The following is a 25,563-nucleotide window of genomic DNA, read 5'->3' as shown; positions in this document are numbered from 1 at the left end:
GCAACCATCCAACCAATTCCTCATCCACCGAACAGTCCACCCATCAAACCCATATCCCTCCAATTTAGAGAGAAGGATGTTGTGGGGGACCATGTCAAAGCCCTTACAGAAGTCTAGATAGAGGACACACACATGAGGATGACAGGGTCCTCTTTTCTACCCTTTTTAAAAATACATGTAATGTTTCCCTTTTTCCAGTCACCAGGGACTTCACCGGACTGCCATGACTTTTCAAATATCATGGAGAGAGTCTTGGCAACTACATCAGCCAATTCCCTCAGGACTCTAGAATGCATCTTGTCAGGTCCCATAGACTTATGTATGTTCAGGTTCCTCAGGTGGTCCCAAACCTGATCTTCTCTTACAGTGGGAGGGACTTTGCTCACCCAGTCCCTGCCTTGCAGTCCATCCACTCGAGAAGTGTGGGAAGAGAGGTTGCCAGTGAAGACTGAGGAAAAGCAGCTGTTGAGTACCTCAGCCTTCTCCTCGTCCATTGTTACCAGTTTGCCAGTTGTGTTCAGCCGATGGGTACGTTTTTTTTGATCTTCCTTTTCTGACTGGCATACCTGTAGAAGCCCTTCTTATTATTCTTTGCATCCCTTGTGAAGTTCAGCTGCAGCCGAGCCTTGGCCTTCCTGACCCCATCCCTACACAACCAGGCAACATCCCTATACTCTTCCCAGGATACCTGTCCCTGCTTCCACTGCCTGTGCATTTCCTTCTTGCCCTTTAGTTTGACCCGCACATTTCAACTCATCCACGCCAGTCTCTTGCCTTCCTTGCATGATTTCTTACACCTGGGGATCGAGAGTTCTTGCTCTCTATGGAAAGTGCACTTAAAGACCTGCCAGCTCTGTTCTGCTCCCTTGTCCCTGAGGGCAGTTTCCCAGGGGGTCCTGTTGACTAATGCCTTGAACAGCTGGAAGTTTGCTTTCCTAAAATTCAGGGTCCTGAGACTTTACTCTTTGCCTAACCCATATCTCTCAGGACTGCGAACTCCGCCAGCGCGTGATCACTGCAGCCCAGGCTGCCTCCAATCTTGATGTTACCGATTAGCTCGCTTGCATTGGTTTCCATCAGGTCCAGTATTGCATCCCCTCTGGTAGGGCTGTCTATTACCTGGCTTAAGAAGTTATCCTCAATGCATTCCAGGAGTTTCCTGGATTGCCTACAGCTCACCATGCTGCTTTTCCAGCAGATGTCGGGGTGGCTGAATTCCCCCAGCAGGATGAAGCTGCTTCAGTGTTTCATTTCGTGATCTGTGTAGTTTTCTTAGTACAAACTAATGCTCAAAAATGTTTTTTTCTAATATGTAGACACTTATACGTTTGGTGTAAAAACTTACTTTTAACTAAATGGGTGGGAAAATTTGCATGTCTCAAAGAATAATTTAAAACAAAGAACTTGGTAGTTAAGATAGCATTTTTTCCTAATGTCTGATGGTCCAAGTATTTGGATTTAAATTGAGATATGCTCAACATGGCTTAGATTGGAAAACAGTCTGTCTTTCTCAGTGTAAAACCTGGGTTTGTGTATTTTAAGCGAAGGACTTTTTAGTTGATGTACACTGAACAGAGTATTTCACTTATAAAATAGACTCTTTGCTAGCAAACTCTTAAATCTGAAAACAGATGTTGTCTTTCAGATTTGTCTGACAGAGATTGCTATCTGAACAAGAAATGTATTCCATATCTATAAAAAGGTATTTCAACTGTAAATATATAGTGAATTCTTGAGTACTTTGCTGGAACTGACTCTAGAACTGTAATCCTCAAAATTTCTTTCATTTTTCAGGATGGATTAGCATATGACTTTAAAGATTGGCAGTAGTATAAAAAAAGTGAATTAGTTTATGTCCTGTATATAATACATAACACCAAGACAAAAAAAGGAGATTGTTGTATTTATGGACATAAAAAAGGTACATACTATGTGCTAACTGGTAAGCATGCAGCATGCGCATATAGCAATATATCAGATAAGCTCTCTCTAAACCTCTGAGGGCAATTAGGTCATTTGAAAGTAATGGAATCAATGGTCATTGCATGTTCTCATTATTTATACCTGAAGCCAGTCTACTTTTTTTTTTGTTTTGAAAAGAATTCTGGCTTGTCTTTCCTTTGTACTTCACAATATATGTGTGAAGCACAATTACAACTTTTCTTGGTAATTAAATCAATTTAGATTAATTAAGATTTTTTCAGTGATGATTTTGCATACTGGTATAGTTTTTGATTTTGTTTTTTTTTTTGTTTTTTTTTTTTTTTTAAGAATTGGAAATTTAAGGGGCAGGGGAAACTTTAAACAGGAAATGTAGGAAAACTTCCCTAACTCTTTAGTTGCCGTATTCTGTGTTCTACAAAGTTGAGTTTTGGAGGTTTTTTTTTGTTTTTTCCCCCCTCCTTTACATTCTGTTTTGTGTCATCCATAGATGAAAACTTGTAGAAATGTAGACTTTAGGCACTTGAATTCTTGTATTATTTGAAATTTTTATAGTGGAAAACTTGACACTGACTTTGAGGGGAATAATCAAAAGATGCTATCGCAAGAGTTAATTGCTCTAATGAGACAGTTAACCAGAATAGAGAAGGCTTTTGCAGAACTCAGGAAAAGGAATTAGAGCTTTAAAATATATTGCACTATATATATTTTTCTGTATGGAGAATTGTTTTCTGGCCATAGGAAGTGCCCTGGAGAGTCTCTGTTTTCAAAATCCGGTTTGACTGGAGAAAATGACCTCAAGGATCTTATTGACCAGGCAGTGCTAAAGTAATAATGACAGTGATGAATTAATAATTTGCAGCTTAGGAAGTAAGTTTGTCCAATGAGTCTATACGTGTTCTCTTGCTTTCCTCTCATGAAATTACTTGTTACAGCCTGTTTTCTATTGAAGTGTGAACAGAAATGGGTGATAATAGGGGTGTTTGAAAAACATGCCCTACTTTTTATCACCTTCTGTGTTTTTAAGAATCTACGATACATAAGCTTATACTTCAGTTCGCAAGGCACTGAAAGTTATTTTGTTAAGTGCAAGTGCTAAGGTCTGCTTAAAGGGGACTCTAGTCACTAAGTCAACCTTGTGTAAGTGTGTGCTTCTGAATTAAAAGCCTAACTTGAACGAAGGTGGTTGTATGAGAAACTGAAGGCAAAAAAACTTCAATTGCTTTATGTTTGGTCCAGACTTTCAGTCTTGGAAACTCAAGGGCTGGAAACATATCTATTAAATTGAAAGTAACAATTATGATGAAACAATTTTGATAGTTTAGTGAATTAAGGTATAAATGGGAAAAAGATATTTTTACTTATTCTTGTAAATAGATAATGATAAATACTAGCAGTCTGAAAAATTGCACAGTAAGAAGATCTAAAATTAGCTTGTACCTTGGACTTTGGTCTAGAAGCAAGTCGTTGTCCAACTTTTAGAAGCTATTTAGTGAAGTTGAAAGAATTTTGATATCAAGCAAAGTAATGAGTTGCTCGTTAGAAGATTAAAAAAAATAATGTTTAACGAGTAGTCTTACTTGTAAACAACAACAGAGCATAGTTAGGGAAATACAAATACTGCAGCATATTAATGATATTTAATATATACTACCTAAAATCTATAAGCAGCAGAAGCCACATTTTGGAGTGTCTCTTTTTCATAAGAGTATATGCTTGTATTTAAATTCCAGGGACTTCAGTATGTTTCAAATGCTGTTCTAATTCTTACTGCTTTGCTGAGTTAGAGCTAAGGTGTTAAGATTTTCATACTCGTGAATTTTAAGCATGGGTAAAGACTTAATAAAAATGCAATACAGAAGTACAATTTACTGCTTCTTATCTGTCTTCCAAAATAAAAAAAGAAAGTTTGAGTAACACCCCTCTTTCTTTCCTACTTCCAAATGCTGAATCTTAGAATTATTTCTATTTGTCCAATAGTGAAGTTGCCTCCAAACTGGTCTTTGGGGGGAGCACTGAGTTGTCGGATGAATCGCAACTTGCATGGTCAGTAGAGGAAGTTTTAGAATAGGTCAATAAAGTAGACAGTAACAGATTGCTAAGACCAGTTGGTATTGACCCCAGTCTTCTAAGGGAAGTGAAGGATGAAACAGCTAAGCTATGAACTGTGCTGTGTAAACTATTATTTGAACCTATGCCAGCATGAGAGGAAAGGAAGCAAGGTGACAAATGTGATGACAGTTTTTAAAAAGGTTTCTGAGGTTTGAGGATCTACGATTAGCAAAGTTGATACCCATGGTGGACATATTGTAGATAATCATTAATAAAGGGTAGAATTAGTTAACAATATAATAAATTACTGATATACTGGCAAAATATTCTCTGTCTCAGTAACAGTTGAAAGCAAATAGGATTTTGGGAACTGTTAGGAAAGACAAACAAAATAATAATAAAAAAGAGTGTCACTGTACAAGTTCAAGCTGTGCCTGTGTCCTGCATGCTTTCTGTGGTTTTGTTTCTTTTTGCTAATAAAAGGTATAGTAGAGGTACAGCAAAACTGATCAGTATTATCAAAACAAATAAAAGGAAGTCTTTCTTTGTACAATGCGTAATTAAAAATGGGAGCTCTGTGCTGGAGGACTTCATCAGTGTTTAAAATTTACTAGGTGTAAAAAGCAATTACACAAACGCATGGAAGAACAATCTGTCGAGGATTATTAAATGAAAAGATTTTGCTCTGGGAATTGGACAACCTCTGAAAGGCAAATATATGGACACTTGCAAAGAAGTGTATGCTTGACTTGTTCTTGTACTTTTTCCTATGCATCTTATTGATCCCTGGAAGAGGTTGACTTTTGATCCAACAGGGCATAGTTATTCATGTGAAGAGGTTTCTGGAGGCAGCAGTGTAGTTACAATTCTTACTGCTTTTTTAACTGGATCTTGTTCATTCTGTTGCCTTATCCCGCTTAATCTGACCCATGCTGGCTCCTTGTCCAATACTTTTTTTGTGGTTCTCTGTCTCCTTTCAGATATTGGACCCAAAAAAGTGGAGTTGGACAGTTGTCATTACATTTCACAGGGTAATAAGTAACATTATGGTGCTTCTTGAATCAACTATGCTCACGTTGTGTGCAACTGCACTTGGGTCCTGTTATTCTGCTTTTGGTATCTTCTGTCAAGTGATGGATCAGCCTTGTAAGCCCAAGCAGCTAAGTCTTGATGGCAGGAATCTATCTTAAAATGGGGAGGTCTGAAAACCTCAGAATTATGTGTCTACTGGAACTAGACTCTAAATAACTTTACTGCTGGGAACATCAGTATGTTTTGCTTTTCCCTGTACAGCAAACTCCATTGTAGCAAAAAGCTCATCTCGACCCCCTCTTTTTCCTTTCCGCCACCAAGAAAATTAGTGAAGTTTTAAATCCTTCGAGGAGTTAAGTCAGTCTTGGGTAAAACTTTCAGTTCTAGTGTGGAACCAAACAGGTGTTCAGATTGTAACTAAGAAAGATTCTTCTGATTTGTATATGCCATATTTCTGAGATCATTTTAGATAGTTACTTCTTAAGAAATAGGATTTCAGAGTTGATATTTTTTTTTTCTTCAGAATTTTATCGGCCGCCGTTAAAAAAACGTGAGAGCTTAATGTCTTTTGGTGTATGAATGAACTAACATTATTTAGAAACTATTTAGTCAGTATGATAACACTTAGGTTTTCAAAACAAAATGAAGATGGTAGTTCTGCTTTGAAAAACTTAGTGACTCAGTTTAGCTCCTTGGCTAAGTTCCCAAAAGCATTACTCCTTAACTGTAAACTCCTGTGTTCATTGTTGTAAAAGAAGAGGAAGAGGATGGAAGCACAAACACAGGTCCATTTGGTTAATCACTTGCAAATGTACTAGTTCCTCTTACGTGATCAGTTAGCCCATACCTGTTACCGCTATGTCTTCCTGCAAGAAAGGACCTTATATGTCCATCTTAATTACCTGTGTTTGGTTGTTTTTGTTTTTTTTTTTTAAATCTTGGTCCACCTATTCATTCCACAATTGTAGTATTTCAATGGGCAGGATGCACGTGCTGGCAACTGTAAAGACCTAAGCTGAAGTACTTAATTTTATGCATGTAATGTGATGTGCATTCAGAAAATTAAAGACTGTATTAAGTAATATAAAAGGTGCTAGGTGCTAAAGACATCTGAAAAGATGCTCCAAATTTTTAAAAAATTTTTTACAGAGCTATAAGAAAAAATATCAATATATTACACTTATAAATGTAATTACTCGTCAACTCTTGTACATATTATGTATGATTCAGTTGTTTTCTCATGCGGATTATATAATTATACAAGTTTAATAGGATGGGTATTTTGTGGTAAATTAAAATATTTAAAAAATAGTCTGATTCATAGAGAAGCTTTGTGTGAAAGTATCTATGAAGTCAGTCATTGGATGTATTTAATAGCTGATTATAGAGGCATATTCTTCTGAATTACCTTGCAATAGCCTGTCAGAGATAAAATGCCTGATACATTTGTACCTTTGCTGTTATCAATGATGCCAGTTCTAATGTACCCTTGAGAAATTATTTGTGATAAAATCCTCTGTTTTGAATGAGTTGTCATGATGCATGAGTTTAAGTTATCATGAAGCATGACTGAGTTATCGTGATGTATGCATTAATTGAGCCAATTCAACAGCAGTGTTGTCAATATAAGAACAACAGTGCATGTGTGCATGACTGAATACGTGTTTGAGTGAGGTAAGAAGTGACAATCTCTTACAAACTGCTCAGAAAACAAACAGTAAAACTTAAGAAATATTCACTATTGCAGCAACTACCCTTCCAAAGATATGAGTTACCGATGAATAGAAATTGTCAAAAAGGACAGAGGCCTGAATAAACAGGAACTTGGAATACTTCGGCACCTTTGTATTATAGTTTCCACATATCTATTGTAGTGAACATGAAGAAGAATAGCAAGTACCCGTACTTTCTAGGAGTTTTCAATCCAACTTGTTGTAAAGTAATGGAAACGTTTTCAGTTTCAAAAGCTGACCAGTAAAACTGTGAAATATTATTTATATTCCTGCCATAGCTAATAACTTCATACTGATTTTTCAAGTTTTAGATATATGTAGATATAAAATAAGATGGAGTGTGAAAGCTTTTTCATAGTACTTGAAATATAGTCTGTACCCCATAAAAAGACTGGATTAGGTTATTAGGAGTGATGAACAGTCCCTGAGGCTAACATTTGATACAACCTTAAAGTTGGTTGATCTGTTTGGAAAGAAGAACATTTACCAGCTTCCTGGCCTCTCAGCATTCAGGTGTTCTTGCTACTGCTGTGGGCTGTGCCCAATATCCTCATTTTATGCTTGTTTTTATAAAAAAAGCAAATATGTGTCTTCAATGATACTGCAGAATGATTTAGATCTAGTTCATAGTTTCTTTGCTATTTTGAAGCAGATTGTCACAAATAACTGTGTTGGTGAACCCTGCGACTCAGTATGGAATCTGCAGATGTACCTGATGGCACCTGTGTAGCGTCACAGGCTAGGAAATAGGCTTGTCAGTGTCCTTTTTTGGAGACTAAGCTCTTCTTTGCTTTGTTGCTCGTCATATTGTGGGACACTAGTTGTGGAGCTGTTAAAACAATCCGAGTCTTCACAAGACTCTGTTCTGTCAGCCAAAAGACATGTATTCCTTGTCAGGCCTTTGATTTAAACGCTGGTGAGGACTTTCTCTTTCTTTACTGAAGTAAAAGAGAGACATGGACATACTGGGGAAAGTCCAACAAAGGGTCATGAAGATTATGAAGGGAGGGGAGCATCTCTCCTATGAGGAAAGCTGGGACTGTTTAACATGGAGAAGAGAGGGGTCAGGAGGGAAACTTCTCAATGTATATAAACACCTGAAGGGAGAGTGCAAAGAGGATGGAGCCAAGCACTTTTCAGTGCTACCCAGTGACAGAACCAGAGGCTGAAACACAAGAGGTTTCTCCTGAACATCAGGTAACACTTCTTTTCCTGTGAGGGTGACTGAGCACTGGCACAGGTTGCCTGCAGAGGTTGTGGACTCTCCCTCCATCCTTGGGAGATATTCAAAAGCCACCTGAACAGTCCTGGGCACCTGGCTCTAGGTGGCCCTGCTTGAGCAGGGTGGTCAGACCAGATGACCTCCAGAGGTTCCTTCCAACCTCAGACATTCTGTGACTTGTAGCAAGTTATTCCACATTTTGCTCTGAAAAACTAAGAACTTTGCAGCATTTGTTATTTAGCTGCAATCTCATCTTCTGTTAAAGATCTATTCCTTTGATTCCATAAAACTTTTTGGAGATAAAGAATGCAGGTCTTTTAGTTGAATATCCTAGTATATGGGGCACAAACTATCATTTACTTCTAAGAGTCAGACTTCTAAACAGATGAGGTAGGCATCTGCTTTCATAATGAGACTCGGTATGGGTACATCCTTTGAGCCCGTGACCCCAGGCTTGTTCTTTCATTTTTCAGTGAAGACAGACTGCAAGATGACTGTTGCCTTAGCTAAGAGGGTAGGAAATGTGTAAGGTCTTGTATAATTTTCTGTATGCTCTGTTACTTAGTGACAAAATAACTCCATTGAATGTTCTGTAGATTTCTATGTAATGTAGTTTTCAAGTTTCATCTGAACTAGGAATTCAGACTTTTTAAAATAAATGTTCAGATCTGCATGTTCCTTTTGAAGCTTGTATTTCAAGGGTATTTTGTTTTTATTCAGTAGGATGATGTATTTTAGAAGATTTTTTTTTTTTCTTTAGCATACAGATGCACAGACATGATTTTTCTTACACAAAGATCGTGGGTAGCAGATTAAATCAAGACCTGTGGCAGAAATGGAAATAGAGGATAGCAGTTCATGAATGTATAGATTATTTCAGTGGCACCTACCAAGAATGTTCTTCAGAGATCTGCGAAGTAGTTATGTAGGATCCACATTTTTATGAAATGCTATTCTGTAGGCTTCCAACTGTGATGTTATATTTGTAAAACAGTCCTGTCACCTTCAGGACTCTGATTTCAGTCAGATAATTGCCACAGGTGGAGGTAGTTGACTACAGTTGAATTTGTATATGGACACATGTTTGAAGGAGACAGTAAAAGCAGTCTTTCCAATAGCTAAAACTCCTTTGAGGTATTTATCCATCTGTACGCTGGCAACCACATCTGTTAATTTTGGAATCATGTTAATAAGGATGTGGGATTGTGGAGATAAGAGCAACTGTGAAGGGTGTGAGATGAATTCTGTGTGTTTCAAAGTGCTTTAGCACTTTGTTTCCCAGCCTGAGAGGTCAGAGCAGTTGGAGCATCAGATGAGGTACTACTGACTAAAAATTATCCAATTCAGATGCTGGGGCCACGTGTATGCTCCCAGTATGATAGATGTAGCATATAGACAGAACTTAAAAGGATGTGCGGTTCTTGATATGTAACATTCCTTTTTAGTTGTACAATATAAGAAATAAGACATGTGATTTTGAAAAAGTTAATGGTTTAATATGATGGTCCAACTTATGGAGCTGTGAGAGCTGTCTGTGCATTTTGAGATCCCCGGTTTGATTCTTCTCTCATTAGCATGACAACGTCCTACATCTACTTCCCTCAATAGTCACCTCCTTTCTGCAGCAGCTGCCCACTCTCACCGGGCTACTTTCTCTTTTTCCCGTGTAAGCAGGTGTTTCCTATTCTCTATCCTCCGCATACTTTCCTTCCTGCTCCAGTGCCCTTCCCAAATAAAACTCTAATAGCTTATTTTCTTTGATTTCCTGTTAGTCTAGATATTTACTTCATCTGTTCAGATATTTCTATTATTTTTTTTTCCTTTTTTACCCCCAGTGACCTTTTTCCCTTTTTTCTTGTTGGAAATAGATAATAGTTTTGTCTCTTGCATTTCTTTTTTTTGCTCCCTTATAAGTTAATAAGCAAATGAGGTAAAAATTTCTAGAGGCGGTAGGAGGTATCAGAGTTTTCATTGGCAAGTGCAACATTTCCAATAGGGAAGACAAGTAATATGTATCCTCTGCTTCTTATTGCTGCCAACTACATAAGGATGTGACCTGAATTCTCCTGAAGAAGTATCATGTAAGTTTGCAGTAATTTAGTTTGTTGCATAATTGTATAACTCTGCGTACAATTCCTACATGAGTTCCTAGACTAAATATGCTCTATGCTTATATGTTTTCCTTAGGGTTGCGAAGCCTTAAGTATTGCTGTAGCATGGTGCATAACCCCCTCCTAGGTGAAAATTCCAAAGGGAATTAGCCAGTTCATTTGCAGCATTGTTTCTTGATTTGAAAGTTGGGAGTTAAAATAGTGCATGTTTAACTGCTGATTTTTTTGTATGTTTGTTTATCTGCTATAAGACTTACGATGCATAAATATTGCTTTCTAGTGCTGGAAAAGGCAAACATATTTGTATTTTTTCTATTTCAGCCCCTATTCATATCTAGTTCAAGGCTGTCAGGTCAAGTTTGAGTAAATTAATAAATTCAGATAATCTCACTTTTTTCATTGCAACTATTAAGGAAATTATTTTGTTTCCTGTAAAATGATGATTTGCAAAGTTCCAAGGTAGCCATAAAGCATTACTGTATTTTCACTATGATTCAGATGAGTAAAGCCATGAAGATGACACGCAACCTGTGCTACAGAGATGCCTAGGTCTTCTAGTGGAATCTTCAGTTCTAGCATTGATAAGACAGACAACTCAAAATGGTCTTTTAAGAATGACTGTTTTCAGCATGTAGCCGATAAGAAACCCGAGAGGTCTGTTAAGGTGTGTAACTGCAGGAGAAAACAGTTGCATGATCCTGGGATCTGCAGCCCCTGACATGCCCTTCTGGGTTCAGTAGGGGCTCTTCTTAAAGCATAACGAGAAAAAAGTGAAGCTTTAGTGGTAACCTCCTTTTTATCCAGTAGCTCAAATGTCATTCCGTTCCTTTGAACATGGGGCATTGAGTTTTCACATTGGTGGTTAAAACCTACTTCTTTTGCTTTCACATGCATGATAAGCAGAGTGTGTTGTTTTTCCTGGGGCAGGAGAGTGCTAACCTTTCTGTTAAATCTGTGCTAAAAAAATTCAAGGCCAACTGGTTGTTGTGGGTAGGGTGGGGAGTAAGACAAAAGAGGAGGATTGCAGCTTTGTAACCCATTTGCTGGGACCCTGGATATCAGTTCTTCTTTCAAGGACTGCTTTATGTCTTAGCTCAGTAGTTTCATTTTTCAGAATACTAGCTTCTTTTCTGCACTGTGGAATGTCCTCAAGAGGAGCATCACGCTGCCTAGCAGATGTAGACTATTAAAAGTGATTTGGCAGATTATTCAAATTTTTGTCACCACCAAGTCGGAAGGGGCTAGAATCCAGTTCCTTCAATCCCTATGTCAGGTCTTTAAGTTCTTGTCTCATTGGTAGTATCCTAGACAACAAAGCTCAAAGATCTCAAGAGGTCATTTAGTCTGTGTCTCAATCCTAGGCAAAACTTACTGTGCTTAGAAAAACATTTTTTTAAGAATCATAGAATAGTTTGGGTTGGAGGGGACCTTTAAAGGTCATCTAGTCCAACCCGCCTTGCAATGGGCAGAGACATCTTCGACTAGATCAGGTTGCTCAGAGCCCATCCAGCCTGACATAGCTCTCAGAGATCTCTCTTAGAATTTATAGAAGTAATTTCGATTTAGGGAAATCCTCCTGATAATTCATGTTACATCTAGTTTTGTCAAGAATCATCAGTGAGCTAGAAATTTTAATCCCGTATCTTCTTGACAAGACTTCTCATTTATATCCATCTCCTTCTGAATTCAGTAGCATATACTTTTATTGCAACAGATTTTCTACTCTCAAGTATTTGAAGCTTGTATAACTTAATTTGGAACAATCATTGTGTAAAAGCTTGGAAACTAATTTCATTTTTGAAATAGAGAATTAGATAAACAATAGTAATACATTGGGTGAACAACATTTAATGGTGAAGATTTGTGCTAGGGATGGAAAAAAAAAGGAAAGAAGAAAATAAAAAAGGACAAACAGGCTGGATTTAAAGAAAGTTTTGTATGGTTTTGGTATTTTTTATTTGTTTGCATAATAATTGGAATGGTTCCTACTGATATACATTATCAAGTCCATCCTGTTATTTTAAGTGAAATTCTTATGACAATGTGTGAATAATGAGAAGTAAATTCTGCTTACATAATGCATTTGGGAGATCCTATTTGTATTAATTATTTTCTGAAAAGAATAAGCCAAAAATTCCAGCAATGTTAATGTATGTTTAGACAATCACTTTGCCTTTGTGGTATTTTATAACAAAGTGATTACATCATATATTTAAAAATATATCTTTTTGGAGGAGATAAGGAAAATAGGTATATACTCATTTATGTTCCAAGGCAATGTTAATTTTTTTAATGAGCAAGTGGTCGTTGATAATTTTGGTGCATATACTTAGACGAAAGCAGTCACAAATATACTTAAATTTGGGGTTGTTTTTTTATTGCTCAGTGTTGAGACATATTGACGTATCTTTTTTAAGATTTGTATTTTAAGATTTGTTTTTAATATTAACCTGGCCAGACTGACTGAAGTATGTTGCATGGTATTTTAAGTATGACTTTCATGACCTCAGACCATTTGTACAATTAACATTAGCATCTTTGTTCAGTTTCTATATATTAAAAAAAAAAAAATCTTGTTCTAGAAGGCTAAGGCGCTGACAAATTTGACTGAAGAGCAAAAATTTTGACAATATAAGCAATGAATACAGAACCTCTGTATTTTTTTGTCTGTATGTTCTGTGATATGTTCTTTTCTTTGTGAATTGCCTAAGCTTGATAGCAAATATGTTTTCTGAATTAATTAATGTTTTCTCTAAATATGAAGAGTTAACAATGAGTGTATTTGTGTTTACTTTGGCAGTAAAAAAAGAGGAGGAGGATTTTGAAGAAAAGAAATCCATTAAGAAAAGAATCAAAGAATTAAAAGTTTTGGACCCAAAGATTGCGCAGAATCTGTGTAAGTAGATTCTGTTTTTATGACAGAGTAATGTTGTATAAATGTTCCATAAAAATGCTTTTCTCTCTTGTCTGACTGCCTCATAACCACTTTTTGTTTAAAGCGTGTGAGAATATGTGCATATGTGCAGTAATTGGTGTTAAGCCCAAACATGTCAGTTGATACAACTAAAACACGTTTAAAAAGACCCAGAAAACAGTTAAAGGTTATCCCTTGTTTAAGACTGAAATTATTCTCTTCTGTATATATTGAAGTACAAGCATACAGCTATATATCTAATTATCTATCTATATTTTCAACATATTACTCAAGGAATACTGCCTGCCCCCTCCCTACCTCCCCCAGCAAAAAGATAATAATGTCTACAAGATGTCTGGTCATCTCTCATGTACTTTATATAAAGAAGGCAATACTCAGTATTATGCAATAATATGCAAATAAAGATGATAAAGTTTTGGCAGAGAGGAATTCTGTGAAGAATAGGTTCCTAAATGCTGGTAGACATAAAATAGGAAATGACTGAATTATGGTGAACAAATAAACAGTTTTTAGAAGAGCATTTTGGTTTTTAACTATATGGTTTTGATTTCTCATGGTGCTTTTTTATGAGAAAGCTCTGACAAGACCATTGAAGAAAAAAGTGTAATTGTCACCTCAGCACAAAATACTATAATGGCAATGTTTACGCTGCAGAGTAGACTTGTCACTGGCTGCTTATGGAGGTCTTCTGTGATGCTGGATGTTGTGCATAACAAATGGATGGAGAAGGCTGGAATTGTAGGACAACAGTAATTAAAAATACATTTAAAATCGTTTTCTCTATATTATTTTGCATAGTGTTTGTTAACCTGTAGATGCTATAGCCTGTTTAATTGGTATTTTGTAAGTAGAAAAAAGATTGTTGTTGTCTTACTTTCTTCATTATGTGTTGAATCTTTGTTTTAGCAATTTTCCTTGGCTCTTTCCGGGTGCCTTATGAGGAAATCAAAATGATGATATTGGAAGTAGATGAAACACAGCTGTCAGAGTCCATGATTCAGGTAAGGAAAATGCCACTTTAAATCCCAATATTTCAGGGTAAGCTTCTCATTAAATAGAAACTTGTCGCTAAAACCTCCTGAGGAGGCTGTCTTCTCTTCCTGCATGTAGTTTGGCCCTTACTTCTTGTCACTTGGATTTCAAAGATATTTAGACACTGTTGAGCTATTTGGACTTCGTTTTCCTTTAAAATAAGCTTGTCTGATTGATTTGAAGAATGAGATGCTTCTCTTAAGAAATATTTGAAGGAACGAACATGAGCCATCATCTCCAGTGATGGTATATATAATCATTGTATAATTTGCTTTCTTTTGTTCAATGATGCAGTTAATATTGGCACTGAAACTATTACTTCAAGGTTATTAGGATGAACAGAGCAGTTTACACCTCTAAGCTGTTTGTTGATTCTAGTTTGCACTTACATCACTTTTCTTTTTCAAGGTTTTCTTCATGCTCAAAAGATGCATGAGGTGTATCTTTATTTTATTTTATTTGGAATAATAGTCAAAATTCTCTAAAATAGCATGAAAAGCTGAGAGATAGACTATGCTATGCTGTTATGTTCAGCTTGAAATCTGTCTCAGATAGTCCATGCTTGCTCTGAGACTCTCTCTCATGCTATTTGACCTTAGCACTGTTTTTCAATGGTGAAAATTTAGCTTGTTAACGAAATTAGGTCCTCAACAAGCATGAAGCAACCTGTATATACTAAATAAATATTAGACATCGAAATTATGAAAAGCTGGCATCTTGATAATTTCTATATGTATTATTTAAAGAAGGCAAACATTTTTTTGCATCTAGGCTCTGGGGAAAAAGATCATCAAACCATTCAGGGTAGTTAATTAATGGCATACTTTTATGTGACCATGTGGCAAATACTCCATCAGTTGCAATAAGCTAAGAAGAAAAACTTTACTTTTATTCAGAATTGTTAACTTTTTTGTTTGTTTGTTTTAAATTTCTTCTGTGGACTATTATTTCCATTTCAGTGGTATATATCTTGGTATTAAGAATGCCTACTTTTCTGTATATTTAAAACAGCTAACACAGCCTAGCCCCACTTTATTCTCTATGCAATAAGCGTGGTTAACAATAATAGGAGACACTTTTTTGACACTATGCTGATAATCTTGTGGCTCTTTTAATTGGTAATAACAGTAGAGTATATTGAAAGTCAATGTATCCAGTAACCTCTCTATATAGTTCTTGGCATCAGAATTGAGTCTAAAGTATTTTTGACAACGTTTGAGTCTTTCTGTGTTTGCTTTTGGAGGGGAGTGAACAATTTTATTTAAGAAAACGATAAGAGAACTTGAAGAGCCAAACGTGAGGTGAGGAATAATGTCCTACAAGAGGACAGTGATGTTAGCAGCTGCTGTGATTGAGTGAAAATCAGTGTAGTGGAATACAGGTGAGAATGCTCACAGAATCCTATATGAGCACAGTCACATATCTAACAAGGCATAGTGTTAGAGGATGGCAGATCTCACGTATTGGGTTTTTTTTAAGCATATAAATGATTCAAGAGTATAGCTTGCATTTTTTTGCGAAGTGATTAAACGCAGGCCTAAATTAAATGGAAAATTCCGTAGAACTTACACTCCAAATTTACTTTGCAAGTTTGGATGTAATAATTTTTATCAAATGGTTTCATCCAAGTTTCTTGTTTCTGGGTAAAAGATCCCTGTAACAACTTTGAAAAGGGGACCATCTGAGCTAAAACTCAAAAAAGCACTTAAGACACCCATCTTCCTTTGGAAGTGGTAGAATAATGTGCCTCATTGCTTTAAAAATTTGTTATCCACCTTCACATATGCTTAGGTTACTAAGTAAATTTAACTATCCAGCTGTATTTCTCTATTTCTACCTTCAAAAACCTTTACAAGTATGGGTTATGGTCATGCTATGAAAATGTAGTCCTGTGTATTTCATGATTCTGAGAAGAGCATAAGCATACATATGTTTGCAAGCATATGGCTATTTTTATTTATATAAGGTACTTTAGACATTATGGTACTTCTCCTTTCTAGAAATTTCTTGACTTCATCAATTTTTTCTGTCTAGCTTTAAATATTATTCAGTGTATCCTAATATCACAGTTTCTGAAGTTGGAAATTTGTCCTTAATTCTACTCTTTTGTTATTCTTAAGAAGTAAAATGTATCCCCCTGCCCTTCCCCCAGCTTTCTCCAGTCAGAAATTAAATCTAGTTCTTAAAGATGTAAAAACTCCAAAAGTCATGTTGTAATCCAAATAGTCATTGACTAATTATTGGAATGTTCCTTATAACTTAGTCAAAATTCGTTCTCCTGCTTATTCTCTATTTGATACTCAAAATGTGTTTCATCTCTAGCAGTTCAAAAGCTTTATCTGAACACCATAAAGCTGCTTTGATATCAGCTGCTGCTTCAGTTTGTTTTTTTCTGATGCTCAATGTTGAAAACATTCATACAACACTTGACTGTTTCTCTTTTTTGAAAGTTTTGTGGACAGTTTTTCTACATGTGAAAATTTTAGCATCAAACAATAAATAACATTTTAATCTCAGTAAAGATTAAGGAATTGTAGTATATTTAGAGCTGGTTATATATAGATGTTTTATATCAAGACAAGAAATAAGTGGGTTATGAATTTCTGATTTAAAATGTATCTTTTTGCACTCCGTACCCTTTCATTTTTGCTCAGTGTTAATGATTTAGTGCTGGACTTCTTCATCCATAATTAATAAATGTAGTCTTTTTTACAAAAATATTTTTTCCAAATGTAATACTGGTAAGGATATATATGACTACTCTCATAAATTCTTCATGCTGAAAGGCAGTCTGACCATGTCCAAACTAAGCTCCATGAAATTTAAGTTTACATTATTATTTTAAGCATAATTATTTATGTATTTTTAATAGTTCTTTTTTTTTTCTACCAAAATCCTCATTTGAGCATGGACAGTCTGTTGAAGCAGTCTACTCTTTTAACTGTCATTTACTCTTCCTTTGGTTTATTTAGACCTTTGCTTGTAAGTCTAGCTTTTCTTGTTTACTTTCTTGCTAAGCTATATTTTGATAAACTTGACTTTCCTTTCTTGCTAAACTATGTTGTCCTTACTTTGGATATCACAAAAGTTTGTAAAACAAATTACTTATTGTAGTCCTTAGAATCAAAGTAGGGTTTCAGTTCTTAAAATAGTAACTATTTTTACACTAAAACAAAACAGTGATGAAGGACTGTCTAGGTCTTTTTATCCATTAGAAAAAAGGTTTGATAAATGCTAAATTACCATAAAATGGCAATTGTTACAAGAGCTAAGAGATTTAGTTTTAAAAAATTAAAAAGAATTAGTATTAAACAAAATGTTCAAGCTGCTTTTAAAAAACTTCAACACTTTACATACATCTGTTCTTTAGTTACAAATCTCGTATTTTCATACTTTAACAAGAGGAATATCTATACTGCAATCCAAGAGTGCTATTGCAACTTGAATAAACACCTGGGGCTAGCTTTGAACTAGCTAATATAGGTTCTGAAGATAGCGTAGAGCCACTGAGTTGACTACAGGTTTAGGGATATTTTTGGGGTAGTAGTTAAAGAGTTGAATTCTTTCTTCTTAAATTAGGAAAGTATGTTAAGCAAAGCATAGCTGTGACTGTTTATCTCTCTAGCCCCAGAGAGATAATTTGTATATCCTAATGGGCTGAATTTCCTGTAGAAGAAGAAATTAGGATCTTTTGTGGATAAAATTAGGTTTTTTTGTTTTTTTGTTTGTTTGTTTGTTTTAAGGTTTCAGATGGAGATCCTGTTCATTCATTCTCTACTTCTAGAACCTCAGAATAGCCATTTTTAGCCAACCTAGCTGATTGATTGGAAATAGAGTGGGATTCAGGTGCCTAAATGTAGATGCCTATACGTAAATATAGGTGTCTAAGTGTTCAGGAAGCTCCAGGGAGTCTGAGGACTCTTCGGAGGATCTGTTAAGGGTGATAGGTTAGATTTCCTTACCTGTGTTCACAAGACGTTCACCTGTGTAAGTGTCCAAGCTCCCCATACGGACTCCTGAATTCAGCTGAAGCCGAGTCCCACCTCTGAGTTCCTACTTCTGGCAAGTTTTCAGGCTAAGTAGTGTCTAATGGCTTTAAGCTTTTTTTTTGGAACACTAGAAAATGAATTATCCATTTTTAAAAAACTTTTTTTCTATCATTAATAATTCTTGCCATCCTTTAGTTGGATATGTTACACTTGAAGTTCTTATCCTATTTGCCATTTAGTGTTCTATTTGCATAGTGCCTATCAAGCATATTCTTTCTTTAAAAATTATGTTTAAAAAAAGACTACAGAAATGTTTGTAGAATCAGCAAAAGATGCTAAGTAGCAGTATTTAATCACTTGCTTTTTACACTCTCAGTTACATTAATTTGTGTGTTGCCTATTTACATTCTATTGTCTTCAGGGAGGAGTGTTGTCTTTGAAGTATATGGTAGTGACGCGTATGTAATACCATTTGCCTACAATAATACAAGCAACATAGAATCTGAGATTTTTAAGCCTATTCTATTTTTCTTGATAGAATTTAATAAAACATCTTCCTGAACAAGAACAGTTGAATGCATTGTCCAAGTTCAAGAGTGAGTATAATAATTTGTCTGAGCCGGAACAGTTTGGAGTTGTGGTGAGTTCTGTTTTGTTATCACTTTTTGTTTGTCCTTTCATGACATACATTTTTAATATAGTATTATAGAAACAATACCAGCTACTTCTTCCTAAATGTGAAGAGGTTCCAGACTGGGAGAAGAGTACAAGTGCCTTTTATTCAGACTTTTAGTGGACATATCCATGGATGTGGAAGGCCTGACTGCTGGAATATTACTGTTGGAATGATTTGGGATTCTCTTTCTTTAAAAAAGTAATTTAGTTTACAAAATAAAAAAATTAGTGGTATTTTCTGTGGCAAAGTTTCACTGGGAGATACGGAGCTATTTCTGAATTTTCAGAGCTAAAATAGTTTGGCTTTACTTTTGTTTGCATTAATAAATGTTAACTTTTTCAGTGAAGTTTTCTACACTGATGTTTTTCTTTATTTTCTTCTCATTTACGTGGAGAATAGACTGTAGTTATCACTATGTCAACCTATTCTGCCTCCTTCCTCCTATGTTTTATAGTATGTTCTGTCAACAGTACTTGCAGTCACTTCTTCCATTCCCCGAGGGAAGATTGGTTTATAATATTTCCCAGGTTGAATTAACAAAGAAAGACTGGAAGAGAGAAAAGAAAATACTGCTAGTTCAGTGCTGGCAGTTGATGCTTTTTGTGGAAATATAGTTTGGATATAATTTCTACATAGCTTGTAATTCATAATTGTTAATGATTTCATCCAGACAAAACCAGAATAAGGCTATTTCTTTTATTTCTTTTCCTGGGTGCATATATCTCTATAAATCTTTGATTTATTTATTTATTTATTTTTTAAATTTTGTCTGCTCCTAGTGTTTCAAGCTAAGATGGTCATTGTTAGCTTCATCTGGGAGGATTTCCCTGGGAGGAAATAATTCTTTTAGAGGTATCTGTGGGCTTCAGGAAAAGGAGTATCATGTTGTCATAACAGTAGACACTTGCTGTTGGTAGTTACCTGTATGGATATCAAATACCTGTACTTAAATATTGGAGTAGCTGGAGTACAGGTGTGGGATATAAGAGCAGTGATCACTGTTCTGAATCAACTGAAGAACGTTGGTCTGGTCAGTAAACGCGAGTGCATTGAATTGGTGCCAGTTACAGATGTGACACAGGCAGTCTTCTTTGAGTATAGGTACTTGTAAAACAAAGCTAGTTCTGAAGTGGTGCTTTTGCTGAAAGCTACTGCCACTGTTCATTTTTGGTCCATTTTTAACAAGAGTGACAGTCATTTTACATCTAATGTAATGCTGGTTCCTGTGTTCTTGGGAGTCTTCTAACTACGTTCTGGGAACAAGAAAAAAAAGGAGGAACACCACCACTGTTTTTAACACTTTTATTTGTTTTCCAAGATTTTCATATATAGTTTTCTGATTGAAGCCAAATTATCAACTTCACTGTGTCCAGATTTCTTAGTTACAAAAGCTAATGAAACCTTTTGCTTTTTATTTCTTGTCGAGGTTTTATCAGACATTCAAGGGATCTATTTATAGTTCATCCCTATCTTAACCTTACTTTATTTGATTATCACCACTTATTTCAAAAGGTCATTGAATAGGTCTCTAAGATTCTTTAAAAAAGGTATCCTCCCTTAACAAAAAAAATCCAGTTAAAACACATTTTTTTTGTTTTAAGAGATGTGAAACTAATGCTTTCAGCACCTCTGTTGCTTGCAAAGAACACAAAAGGTTTAAAGTCAGAAAAATTAATACATTTTCACTTGTTTTCTTATAGTATTTGTTTATTCAATTCTGAAAACAGTAGTTTCACAAAGGCAGGTTTCACAATGGTAAGTTTTAGGTTTGTTTTCAGCCTGGTTTATCTTACAGAGCTTTAGAAAGAGAGAAACAGGTTAGCAGTTAAATCTACTGTGACCAACAGAATGTAACCTTTTGGTGGTGAGGATTGGGAGGAAGCTGTGATAATGATTATTACATTTGAAGCAGTTCTCCAGGTGGAAATTTTGGATTAAATCTGTAATTTTATAAATGAGAGTTCTTACATTTGTTTACTCAGTAGGGGTAATCAATGTAAAGTTAAGATGCATCAATATATTAATGTCTCTTAAATAAAAGCAAAACCACAAACCACAAAAAAAAAAAAAAAAAAAACAAAAACAAAAACAAAAAAAAAACACCAAACAAAAAACCAAACCCACAACCCCCCGGAGAATCACTTTAATAATTTTCAAAAATAATTTACACTGACTTAAATTGTACCTTCTGACTTGTTTTTGTTTCAGCTGGGACAAAGTTAATTTTCTTCCTAGTAGCTGGTATAGTGCTGTGTTTTGGATTTAGGGTGAGAATAATGTTGATAACACACTGATGTTTTAGTTGTTGCTAAGTAGTGCTTACACTAGTCAAGGAGTTTTCAGCTTCTCATGCTCTGCCAGGTGCACAAGAAGCTGGGAGGGGGCACAGCCAGGGGGGCTGACCCAGACTGGCCAAAGGGCTATGCCATACCATATGACATCACGCTCAGTATATAAGCTGGGGGGAGTTGGCCAGGGGCAGTGATCACTGCTCAGGGATGGGTTGGGCATTGGTCAGCGCGTGGTGAGCATTTCCATTGTACATCACTTGTTTTGTATATTCTTTTATCATATTGTTATTATTATTGTTATTATTATTATTATTATTATTATTATTATTATTATTACTATTTTCTCTTCCTTTTCTGTCCTATTAAACTGTCTTTATCTCAACCCACGGGTTTTGCCTTTTTTTTTCCGATTCTCTCCCCCATCTCACCAGGAAGGTGGAGAGGGTAAGCGAGCAGCTGTGTGGTGCTTCATTGCTGACTGGGGTTCAACCATGACACTTGTCAAATTTTCTTTAGATTTTCTATGATTCTAGGCTTTGAAAGTTTTTGTTTTCTCACTTGCATATCATTTCCCTTTATTGAACATGGACTAATACGGCAACTGATACACAGTAGATGCTAATGGAGCATCCTTGCAATATATAGCAAGATGTATAGTATGGGAGGCTTCTGATCTGATAGAAGTTAGATCCTTCCTCTCACTTTCATCTTCCCTCCACAAATTTCTTCAAATCCTGTAGGGTGAAACAGCTCTTTTAGATTCTCCAAACTTCATCGTTGTTCTCAAAGTAAGTCTTCATCTTAAACACCATGAAAGAATCTGCTGAAATTAGAAATCAGATGTACTAGGTTTAGTCTGGAGTCTCATATGTTCAAAATTGAAGTAATATATTGTAATACATACATTTCTTAAGAACATGTTTCTTTATAGGCCCATATCTCAATCAGTATCTGAGATGGGTGGTACCCTAGGAATGAAATTTCCTTATGTAGTGAATAAAAGCTGTTGGTAGAGTTCCTGCTCATTTGATCTAGAAGTTGAAATGTTTGGAGAGGAGTTGATAAAAGAGAAAAGGAAGGTGGGGAAAAAAACCTGGTTAGGAAGAGTGAGTATGATAAAGAAAACAAAACAATATCTCTTGCATTTTTACCTCTGCCATACTCTTTTAATATAAATCTGGCTGACCCAAACATTTAGATGATATTTCAATAATCAGCACAGGAAAAGAGAAGAAAGCTAGTAACGGAATATTTTACAAAGACTTTGTCGAGATCCCTTTTCTGTTTGGGGTTTTCTTGTGCTATTTGGTGCCACAGATGACAAGTCTTTCTGTGCTTGTCAGAATTGGACCCTCTTTTTGTAAACATTTTTGGGTTTTATGTTCAAGTGTGATGTAAACATTAAACATGAGTTTTCCTTTTAAAATAAAACAAAAATATTTAGTCTGTTGTGGAATTGAGCTTTATAAATGCTGCACTGTTGTTCAATAATATTAAAAGTTCATGGGTTTCCAGAAAATTTAATACAGAAAACTGAAAGGGTAGATTGTTGATGTAGAAGAGAGGTTCATATGTATCAGTCTTACTGAGAAAAATTCAAGTGTCCTGTGCTGAATAAAGTAGACTGAGCATGATGCTTCTTGCTGATAACTTTGTTTCAAACTGTCTGCCAGGGTGACAGAGATAAACCCACGTCTAAAATTCAGCAGCTTCATTTGAGTCTGACAAATTATGGCAAAATGCCAGTAAAGATGGATTTACACCTGTAAGTTTGACCATGAACTGAACTGGCTGATGTGTAGACACCTATTTGACGATGCCAAATCATTCAAACAGTAATATGTACGTAACTGTTGGGGAAGTACTTATATACAATTACATGCATGGTTATGCATTTTAATTGAATTAGTAAAATACGAAGTTAAATAGCAAACATATTTTTTACTTTATTATCAAGAATAAACATTGATTCAAAAAAAGACATTTAAAAGTTAATTCTACATAGGTTAAGGCTTGCTTTGCTATTTTTATTTCATATTTGAGCCTCACTCAACTGACAAGTGTGTCTTTTGCTCTTTAAAAATGTGAGACTTACTTCAATTGGACATACTAGCAACAGTAATAAATTTGAAATTTATTGTGTCAACATTTTCCAATTGATCAGGAGCCCTCTAATACTTAATATGTCTTCTGGAAAGAAACTTGGCTTAAGGCTGAAGAAATTGTTTATTTTTTCATTTTTGCTGTCATCAGACCATCATAACCTGTTATGTCTTATTTAAAAGACTAATCTCTAGTTTTAATTCTTTCAGAAAGACTCCTGTAGTATCTGAGCATTTATTGGTTGTGGTTTTAATACCATATGATTGTCTCTGTAATGCTAACAGTATCCTTGCCTATTGTCCAACTATAGAATTGGCTTTTCTGATCAGTTTTGTCTAAAAAGGTACTTCAGTTGGCAAGCAAAAAGGTATCTGCTTAGTAACCAGAGAACCTTCCTGGTATCAATATAGTATTCTATGGTCTAACTCTTTTCTGCTGCATGTATTGTTAGGAGTAATAAAATTTCTGAACACACTCTTACACACATTTGTGTTACTAGTTCAGCACATGAATCCTTTAATGTGCTGAACTTTCCCCTTTCAGCACTACCTATTTGTTATTTTGTAAATGAGGATATATTTTAAAGCACTTCTGCAAGTTAATTCACAATTTTCTTAAATCTTAAGCAATAATTCATTTCATTCCACTGTCCTTTTGCTGTGTTTTTTGAAATCTGGTAGTATTCGAGTATAAATAAATTTGAAATGATCTGGTTTAAGACATCGATTGACTTGTATCAATTGACAAGATGCAACATTATTGGTATACATTTTTAACTGTTAGTTATTTCTTTCAGATGTACCAATTCAGTTAGATGGGACTGTCAGTCTGATGGGAAGAGCTAGACCAGTAGTACTATGGTCAAGTTTTGCTGGATGTGGCCCAACTGATTTAATAAATTTGTCTTTAAAACTTGAGTCAATGTGATAACTCAGAAAAACGTTTCATTAAATAATAAGAGTTCCTACATGTCAAAAATAGCTGGAGTCTCTTTTCTGAAGGAATAACCAGATTCCGACTGAATAGTGCAAGTGGGTGCTTTCCCTAGTTTTCCATGTGGAGCGTTGAAAAAAACCCAACAAACCCAAACTCCTTTATTAGGCACAATTTTTCTACTGTCACACCTTCTATGCATCTAGCAGAGCTGACTTCAGAGAACAAGCTACAATCAGTTTTTAACATGAAACATTTTTCATTTCTCTTGAAGGAAGGAAGTTTTGAATAACTCACTCTTTTTACTCTTTGAATATGGAATCTTATAAATTTGCTTTTCATCAAGGTACTTCAATCTCCATCAGGCTCTCTTGTATCTTTTGTTTTATTCTGGCTGGGGAGTGGGCTGACAATTTCTACTCATTTCTTTAATGAATATGAATCTTCACAGTATAGCTGTTGGTTTTTTTCTTAAAATTGCTGGTTTATGCCTCATTCTTTGCTATTCTTTTCAAATGAGGAGAATCAAACTTACACAATACAAGACTTTCAGGTTTATCTTTTAGGTGAGTAGTGTCTTGTAATTATGATATTTCAGAGAATTTGGAGATCCCATGTTAATTTGCTCTGAAGTTTTGCTTAAGGGAAAGGCTAAACTATTTGACTCCCAAGGAAGAGTCTAAGTAGTGAATAAACTGATAATTACTACTTCTGTGATAATAAAAAAAAAATTATAATGGAAACCTTCTTTTATTCTTCTGGCTTTGAGTTCAAAGTCAAGATTTGATACTCTGAAAGAAACAGCTAGACACTTGCTGAGATACTGGCATACTGTGACTGCTACAGTATTGTATGTTTTACTTCAACCAAAGATAATTAACTTTTCTTGTTGGCTTAAAGACATTGAGGATATGCCTCTTAACAGTTCAGGTTCCCTTCATGAGTGTGGCTTGGGGTGGTTTTTTTTGTTTTTTGGTGACTCTACAGGTTGCTTGTGTGGTTTCTGCAATTATCCTCTCCTTTTTAAGTTACTTTGCACTTTTATGTTTTCTGTTTATTCAGCAGTAAGTATAAAATAAATCCTTTATTACCCTTATCTTCTCTTCCAGACTTTAGTTTTTCTTCAGATAAACTTCTTTATTTTCCTGTATGCTCTTTCTTTCACTTACTCCAGTAAGTGATGTCTCAGAACACAGATATCACCTATTACTGTGGCATTTGTTTTGGGGTTTTTTTTTTTTGGCTTGTGTGCAGCCATGAACTATTTTATGAAAACTGTGTTAAATCTGTTCATCTTATTAAGCGCTTTAACTTAGCTTCACAGTATTATCTTAAGTTGATGTTGTTTTGAATGCTGTATTTTGTTGCTCAAATTCTTGATGAAGTATGCTTGTGCTTGCCAAAATTTAATTATTCAATTGCATTTTGTTTTTATAGTTCATGTTTTGTACTTGGTTTAGTCAGTGCAATAAACTTCCTCCTAAAGTAATTTAACCTTCATATTATTTTCTTG

General features: G+C 35.3%; 1 protein-coding gene across 1 annotated transcript in view; it reads left to right on the top strand.

Annotated features, from left to right (window-relative positions):
* Positions 1-25,563, top strand: part of DIAPH3 (diaphanous related formin 3) — a gene marked incomplete at both ends in the record, with an annotated part of 259,224 nt that overhangs the window by 101,901 nt on the left and 131,760 nt on the right. Inside the window, 3 exons of the mRNA XM_082303926.1 lie at positions 12,892-12,987; positions 13,933-14,027; positions 18,586-18,687. Coding sequence (XP_082160052.1) covers positions 12,892-12,987; positions 13,933-14,027; positions 18,586-18,687 — 293 coding nt within the window. The remainder of the gene's footprint in view (positions 1-12,891; positions 12,988-13,932; positions 14,028-18,585; positions 18,688-25,563) is intronic.

The sequence above is a fragment of the Platalea leucorodia genome, assembly GCF_965183815.1.
Source record: "Platalea leucorodia genome assembly, chromosome: 2".
Classification (NCBI taxonomy): domain Eukaryota; kingdom Metazoa; phylum Chordata; class Aves; order Pelecaniformes; family Threskiornithidae; genus Platalea; species Platalea leucorodia.
The sequence above is the reverse complement of the archived record's forward strand: the minus strand, read 5'-3'. Positions and strand labels throughout refer to the sequence as shown.